Source organism: Nyctereutes procyonoides, unplaced genomic scaffold, assembly GCF_905146905.1.
Source record: "Nyctereutes procyonoides isolate TBG_1078 unplaced genomic scaffold, NYPRO_anot_genome, whole genome shotgun sequence".
Lineage (NCBI taxonomy): Eukaryota > Metazoa > Chordata > Mammalia > Carnivora > Canidae > Nyctereutes > Nyctereutes procyonoides.
Genome location: NW_026575044.1, coordinates 42,925,001 through 42,933,526, shown reverse-complemented (window position 1 = coordinate 42,933,526; position 8,526 = coordinate 42,925,001). Strand labels below are relative to the sequence as shown.

The 8,526-nt window shown below is 40.4% G+C and overlaps 1 protein-coding gene across 1 annotated transcript in view; it reads right to left on the bottom strand.

Annotated features, from left to right (window-relative positions):
• Window positions 1–5,641: 5,641 nt before the first annotated feature.
• The window catches only part of LOC129508903 (myosin regulatory light polypeptide 9), an 11,627-nt gene continuing 8,742 nt past the window's right edge, over window positions 5,642–8,526 (bottom strand). Inside the window, exon 4 of the mRNA XM_055324178.1 lies at window positions 5,642–6,143. Coding sequence (XP_055180153.1) covers window positions 5,971–6,143 — 173 coding nt within the window. The 3' untranslated portion in view covers window positions 5,642–5,970. The remainder of the gene's footprint in view (window positions 6,144–8,526) is intronic.

Here is an 8,526-nt window from a genome sequence, read left to right as displayed (position 1 = left end):
GGCGGGCCGCGGTCCCTCCGGATTTGGGGGTCCCCGGGCGGAGGCCGCGCACCCTGGGCTCCCAGATTAGCGCGCCAAAGTACAGCCCGCCTAGTTCCGTTTGAGGTCGAGGCCAAACGAGTCACTGTTTGGGGTGCGTCCCACCTAGTGCTGCGGGAGGCAGGAGGGCGGCGGCCCCGCGCACCTGCCTCCGGGAAACCCTTTTTCGACTGAGCTTCAGCGGGCCTTGGAACGTCTACCCGAAATTATCCGGCCTTCCGGACCCCGGCCAGCCCGTGACCGTTTCACTCTTCCCTTCCAACCACGACAAAGTTTTATTCAAGATATTTGCTTTCCTTTGGGTCAGCGGACCACAGGATTGCGCACACACGGGCAGGAGCGCGCGCACGCTCTAAAATGCCCTTGGGGCGGGGGGGCGGGGCGGCCCGGGGCCGGGGGTGGGGGTGGGGGGCGCAGCGGTTTAACACCGCCTTCGGCCCCGCGCCTGATCCTGGAGTCCCGGGATCGAGTCCCGCGTCGGGCTCCCGGCATGGAGCCTGCTGCTCCCTCCGCCTGTGTCTCTGCCTGTGTGTGTGTGTGTGTGTCTCATGAATAAATAAAACTTAAAATAAAATGCTCTTCGTCGAAGCAGGAAGCCACGAAGTTACATGATCTGGGTTTTGTTTCAGAGATTGTTTGTTGCCTATACCCTTCGGTTTCCTCATCTGGAATAATATAGAGGAATAGCACTATTTCTGGGTAATGAAGGATAAGTCATCCTAATACCAAACCTTTATTGAGCACTTGTGAGTGCCTGCCTGAAAGTGTGACAGATGCTGGGGAAGAGGAATAAAAATGCCTTTATATCCTAGAAATCTTTTTTTTTATCCTAGAAATCTTTTTTTTTGATTTTTAATTTTTTTTATCCTAGAAATCTTTGATCAGAAATTCCTAGATAGTAGGAACCATGTGTTCAGCACTCTACCAGTTCTACAGCAGCACTGTAAGCAAAACCTGGAGGAGGGATCCCTGGGTGGCGCAGTGGTTTAGCACCTGCCTCTGGCCCAGGGCGCGATCTTGGAGACCCGGGATCGAATCCCACATCGGGCTCCCGGTGCATGGAGCCTGCTTCTCCCTCTGCCTGTGTCTCTGCCTCTCTCTCTCTCTCTCTCTCTCTCTCTCTGTGTGACTATCATAAATTTAAAAAAAAAAACAAAAAACCTGGAGGGCTTTGTAAAAGATTCTTGAGCCCCACACACTCAAGATTCCGTACGTCCATGGTGGGGCATTAGTTTAGTTTGCATTTCTAATAAGTACCCTGGGAATGCTGACGCCGGGGTCCTCATCTGGGAAACACTGTCCAGGGTCTGGATCATTACAGAATGCATCTTCTCATAATTTGAAAAGCAATTTCTGAAAAGTCACACCATTCTAAAATATTTACTCTTTCCCTTGGCTGCAATGTGCTCTTTGGTCCAAAAGTGTAACTTTTTATTCCACTCAAAATCAGAAGATTTTGACTTCCTTCAGTCTATGTCATAGAGTTCTTCAAGAGATCTATTACCATCCCATAAGCCATCACCTTGGCCACCTTAATTAAGATCATAGCTGAGGGACCAGGACTGTACCTTGATTTTGATCTCCGTATTTGTTTATGGAACTGCTTTCCAATACAACAGTCATTGACCACATGTGGCCATATAAATTTTAATTAAAAACTCAGCTCCTCGCTTATATTAGAAACATTAAGTGTTCAATAGCCACATGTGGCTAGTGTCCTTACTGCAAAGCAGAGAGAGCATTTCTGTCACCATAGAGGAGAGCCCTGTTATAAAAAATAATTATTTCTAAGGTATATTGTTCTCTAGATTCAAAAGAAAAACATATTTATTAATGAAAAGCCCAACATCTAAATATCTACCACTTGGGTAATGGCTAAGGCATATCCATGTCAAAGACAATTGTGGTCATTAAAAAGAATGGCTAAAAATAAAAATGGTGACTATATCAAAACATGAAAGGTAAGTTGAGATACATTAAACTAAAAAACAAGTTGTATATTCATTACAACTATAAAATACATTTTAGGACATTAGGACACTACCTGAGTAGGGAGATAGAATCTACGGTAAAAGGATACAGGTACTTGGACATTCAAGAGCAAGTGGAAATGGGAGAAGCAGCATTGGGAAAACTGGGCCTTCCATGTGGGATTAGTTCTGGTAATGCCTTCAAGGATAATAAAAAAACAAATTTCAGGGAAATAAATTGTACACTTAAGGAAGACCTAGGAAGATACAAACAGGTCTACATATTAGATCTACTCTAGAAATCTAAATTATTTCAGCATGTAGCTGGTACCAGGAAACTGATAAGACTTTTTAATGTACTCTTATTCAATCCGTATTAACCCTTTAGTATAATACAATTCTAGTATATGTGCTGCCAAAGTGAGCACTCTTATAATACAATTCTAGTTTGAGCTAATTTACTATCAAACAACTATGGACCTTTCTCTTATCCTCAGCCTTTTATTTCCAACTACCATTTAACTCCTATCACCCACCCTTCCCTCTTTTCAGAGGGAACAGTATCCATTTTTATTTCTCTAGGATAATAGGATAATCCTACAACATGTGATCTAGGTTCTGTCCCTTCCTATCTCCTGGACATGATTCATTTTGTGTCACTGATTGTTTCCCCTAGTCTTTTTCCTCTCTGTCTACAAACAGGCTTGAATCTCTGAAGCTGAGCCCTTTGTACCTACGTTCCCTTCAAGCTTCTCTTCATTGCCAACTTCAGACCCTTCACTGGTATACAGAGCAGTAACTTTTTGAATACCTACTGTGTGCCAGACCATTTAGCTTTAGTGTCTCTGATTTTCACAATACAACTTGGAGGTTATCATCCCTGTTATATAGGTAATGAAATGGACACTTAAGAGTGACCTGCCCAAGGATACAAAGCCAAGTAGTGGAATTCACTAAATCAAGTCTGGCTCTAAATCCCTTACTGCTCTTAGTCACAAAAAAGTGCTGCTTTGTGTATTAACAGATTATATTCCTATGATGAACCAATATCATTACTTCCATTTTAAAAATGAATAGAGGTCCAGGGAATTTAAATAACGTACTTAAGGCTATGAAGCTATGTAGCAAAAATGGGATTAAAATGCAGATTGGCTTGATCCCTAAACCTAGGCACTGTCCACCGTTTGGATCCTGTGTTCAAAACTCTACCTTGGGGTACCTGGGTCGCTCAGTCAGTTAAGCATCTACCTTCAGCTCAGGTCATGATTTCACGGTCCTGGGATCCAGCCCCACATCAAGATCCTTTAAGATCCCTCCTCGGCAGGAACCTGCTTCTCCCTCTGCCCCTCCCCTACTTGTGCTCTCTCTCTTGCTCTCTCAAAATCTTAAAAAAAAAAACAAAAAAAAAACAACAAAACCCTCTATCTAATAGATCTAGCAAAGGTGACCAATGATGTGTCAAATCTAGTGGCCCCATTTCAACTTTACTCAGCTTTTCTGCAATTTAATACTACTGACTAACCTCCTCATTCTCGAAACTATTCACTTGATTTCTACAATACTGATTGTGGCTCTACTTCTTCGAGCCTTTTTATAGTCTTCTATCTGATTTTCCTTCTAACTTTTCTCCATGTCCCTAAATCCAGGTATTCTACTTTTTGTCCTTTCTCTATTCATATTTTAGAGGAAATGGTTGCCTTTCCTTTTCAGAATATGATTTTTCTAATCTCATATAGTTTGGTTTTCCTTTTTTTCTCAGTAACACTCAACAATTTCTGCTCTTGAGTCATAGGCTCCTTGACTGCGTAAAATTTGGGCCCTGGAGTCCAATGATCATATAATAATCATAGCAGATGGATAAGGATGCTGCTTGCGCATATGCTGGTTTCATGAGAACTTTTGAAATATAGGACCTTCTTCATGGAGACTGGTTTTTCAGTCAAATCCACTGCTGGGAGTAGATGCTTTAGCTTTTTATTGGCAATCATCTTTGCTTAAATAAAACCTAGTTACTATGTGGAGAATGCTAGTACGATATTAGGAGACATTTCATTCATAGGAGACCACTCACTGTTCCTAATGGAAGCTGATTCTTTGAACAGTTATTTGAAATGAAAATGGGGATACTGCAAGAGCTCATTTTAGTAGATGAGACCACTTTGTTTCTGTAGTGGAAACAATGTTATTTGAAAATTTGTTAAAAACAGCAGTGACCATGTTTCCAGTAGAAATGGAAATTCAACAAACCAGGTTTTAGTCATCATGGCTAAGAGCCTTGGACAAGTATTTTGCTTAACCCACTGAATGAAATTCAGAAACACATAAAGGGCAGAGTTAGGGAGGTGCTAAGATTCTAATCTTGAAGGGGGCAGAAGCAGTCTTGTTTCTAGTCTTTATACTTCTGCTCTGTAAAGCTGGCTGCACCACAATTAAAGGATCTAGCTCAGCTATCCTGTTGAGTGCAAAGGTCTGCTGCCTTGAAGGCATTCAGTAATTGTTTACTGAATGAGGTAATGGTTTTGTCCAAGGATAGTCTTGTTAATAGTAGCATAAAACATAAAGTTATTAGAGTAATTGTCAATTACTCATCTTTGTAGGCCATCAACTCTCTTCAACCAACCTTTTCTCCCAGCATTTCAAGGTCTTTTTTAAATTCATGAACATTTGAAAGATTTTTGAAGCCTAAAATCAAATGAAACTCTATCACTTCCTGATTAACTCTGAAACAGTCCTGCATTTCTGCAAATAGCAGAAGTTATTTTTAGGATTGAAATAATGATCTCACTTTCCCAGGCATGTAGCTTCAGCTGTTTTGATTGTGGGCAAGTCAGGAATGTCCAAAATTCATACATGGACTCATGGTGAATCTCTGTGTAAACAAACATGGTATTTCAAGAGGGACTGTTGTATTTAAAAAGAAATTACATTCAATAGAAAAATACTGGATTGTACTTCCAACATTTCGCAATACAATACAAAGAAGTCTTTTTGGTAAAAAGCATTTCATAGAACCTTTTGGGGCTAAAATAGTTTCAAAAAATTAGGACAAATTAAAATTACACTCAGTGGCCTGCTCTAATTTTAAATGACATAAAGTAATGCACAGAAGCTTAGGATAGATGAGGGATGTTGACAGATATGTTAAACTTAAGGATTTAAAGCTACCAAAACTATCATGTCCATGCAAATTCTATAGAGAATTATTTTTAAAAGTGAAAGACAAAGTGCAGGAAACCCGATTAAGGCAGTTAAACGTGGATTTCTTTGGAAGGGGGAGGAATATATGGTAGAGAAAGGATTGTTAGGGAAACAGGAAGGAGTAAGGGAGTGGTGTAACCACCACATCGTTTGCTAGGATGTGTCTCATCTACCTTTTTTTTTTTTTTAAGATTTTACTTATTTATTCATGAGAGACACAAAGAAAGAGGGGCAGAGACACTGGCAGAGGGAGAAGGAGGCTCCATATAAGGAGCCGGATGCAGGACTCGAACCTGGGCATCCAGGATCACACCCTGAGCCAAAAGCAGGCACCCAACCACTGAACCACCCAGGCGTCCCTCATCTACCTTTCTTCGGAAGATGCAACTAACAAAAGCTCATTTTGGTAAATAAGAAGTTTAAACAAGTACAAGTAAGTTTTTATCATAAAGTTTAATTATGGTTCAGAAAAAATTGAGTGAATAACTTTCTCTGAAAAAATATACTGACTCTGTGTAGACTGTGGTTATTTTGGGGAGGGGGGCTGGTAAGTTAAATTGCCCTATTTTCTATTCTGAAAAATCATAAAAAATCCCATTTCCAGTCTGATTATAGAGATGCATGTGCCCCAAATGGCTGAGAATAAATACAACAAGAAAGGCAAAAGCTGCAAAGCAAAGGGCATGCAACAGACTCTAAGAGAAAGTCTCAGAAATACCCAAAGTGGCAACAAGGAACGTTTGGCTGGAATTTGAAGGTCTTTTCAGTCATCTTTGTCTTTTGCTCCGTGTTTAAGGATGCGCGTGAACTCAATGTAATTGAAATTCCCCTTCTTGTCAATAGGTGCTTCCCTGTACAACTCATCCACCTCCTCATCTGTAAACCGGTCGCCCATGGTTGTCAGCAGCTCTCTCAGGTAATCTTCCTGGATGGTGCCTAAGGTATAAAGAACTGGGGATCAGAATACACACTACTCTGAGGAATAATTACAAGGAACATCTACACTTGACCAAGCATACAGTTCTCTACGTTAAGAACTGTAAGTATGCAAATACAGGAAATATGGGCTCTCTACATGCTTGATCCAGCCTCAGCAGACAGCTGCTTAGCTCTATCATCCTGCTCTGCTCTATCAACTTCCCTCCACAAGTCTTCATAATAGGGCCTAAACCTATACCTAAACAACAATAAAGTATGATTAAGGAAGCTAAGCCTCATGGTTCCTTAAAGTAGCATGAGTGGTTACATTTAGTCTTTTTTAAAAATTGTTTTAAATAAGCTCTAGGGCCAATGTGGGGCATCCCTGGTCACACTTATTCTATAAGCAAGTAACACTGAAATACCACAACATAAACATCAATAAAGTGCTTAAGTGGAAATAATACTATAGTCTTAAGGCCCAGTTTTTTTGTATTTTGTTTTCAGTATTTTAAGTAATCTCTACACCCAATGTGGGGTTGAACTCACACCCTGAGATCAAGAGTCACATGCTCTACCAACTCAGCCAGCCAGGTGCTCTGAGGTCATTTTAACAAGTTATATTACTTCAGGTATTTCACTTTATGTGACTTTGGTTTTTTGGGTTTTTGTTTTTAATGTACAATGATATTTTAAATTTTTCCCTTTTGCAAGTCTAATTTAAATTTTATAACAAATATAGATAGGCTCTAGGTATGCAAAAACACCAATTACATACTTGAGCATTAACTATGTCGCAGACACCAGGTGAGGAATTGGGGATATGGAATGGTGACTCAAAAAGTCTGCTTTCGACTCTGCATATGTGATATCAAGTTTCTTTTTATTTTTTTAATTTTTTAATTTTTTTTTTTTGGTATCAAGTTTCTCATAAAATCTGATTATACATCAAAATCACTCAGGGAGCTTAAAAGAAAGTTCGGATGCCACCTTTGATTTCTTATCCAGCATTGATTTTTTTTTTTTTTAAAGAATTTATTTTCAAGTAATCTCTACACCCAACATGGGCTCAAACTCGTGACCCTGAGGTCAAGAGTCGCACGTTTTCCAGCCAGGCACCCCATGGCTTTGATATTTTTAAAAGGCTCCCCAAGTAATTCACATAACTTGAGAACCACTAACTTTGTGTACTAACACAAAGTTAATAAATGACCATGCAGGGATTTTTAAATTCATAAAACAAAAAGAAAAATCTGACAATTTCCTTGTATGTGAAATTAAGCTAAAATATTGACAATATATTTCTTCTAAAATGAGTTTAAAGGGGATCCCTGGGTGGCGCAGCAGTTTGGCGCCTGCCTTTGGCCCAGGGCGCGATCCTGGAGACCCGGGATCGAATCCCACGTCGGGCTCCCGGTGCATGGAGCCTGCTTCTCCCTCTGCCTGTGTCTCTGCTCCTCTCTCTCTCTCTGTGTGTGTGACTATCATAAATGAATAAAAAAATTTAAAAAAAAATTAAAAAAAAATAAAATAAAATGAGTTTAAAGTGTAAGGTCAGTTCACAAAAGAAAGTCTAGACCTCACAGGGTTTTTGCTAATTCAATTCTACATTTAAAAATGTTTCTCAGGAAAAAAAAAAAAATGTTTCTCAGGGACGCCTGGGTGGCTCAGGGGTTGAGCGGCTGTCTTTGGCTCAGATCGTGACCCCAAGGTTCTGGGATCGAGTCCCACATCGGGCTCCCCGCATGGAGCCTGCTTCTCCCTCTGCCTGTGTCTCTGCCTCTCTTTCTCTCTCTCTGGGTCTCTCATGAATAAATAAAATATATATTTTTTAAAAAATAAAAATAAAAATAAAAAAATAAAAATGTTTCTCAGGACGCCTGGGTGGCTCAGCACTTGAGAATCTGTCTTTGGCTCAGGGCCTGATCCTCGAGTCCCGGAACAGAGTCTCGCATTGGGCTCCCTCCATTGAGCCTGCTTCTCCCTCTGCTTGTGTCTCTGCCTCTCTGTCTAACAATCTCAAATGTCAGACTTCTATCTTGTAGAAATGAATCCTTATCTCCAGCCAAGTCATTCAACCATCACATGAACCTATTATTGACTATGTGCAAGGAGTTGTGGTAGGTGCTAAAAGGGGTAACAAAGATGAGAACATAATGCTGTTGAAGACACAGAACCATTGCTCTGCATGTGGGGAGACTGTGATGATTGGCAATAAGTACATAACTAAAATAGAAGGTCAAAAGAGTATGTGCCAGGAGAGAGAGAATAAAATACTTAGATGTGGAAAGAAAGGAGAGGCTTCAAGTTTTCCTGGGACCAGGAGAAAATAGTATAAAAACACAGGTAAGGCTCTATAAAGAATATGAGCATTGAGATGAGCTTGAAGGATGGATAAGAC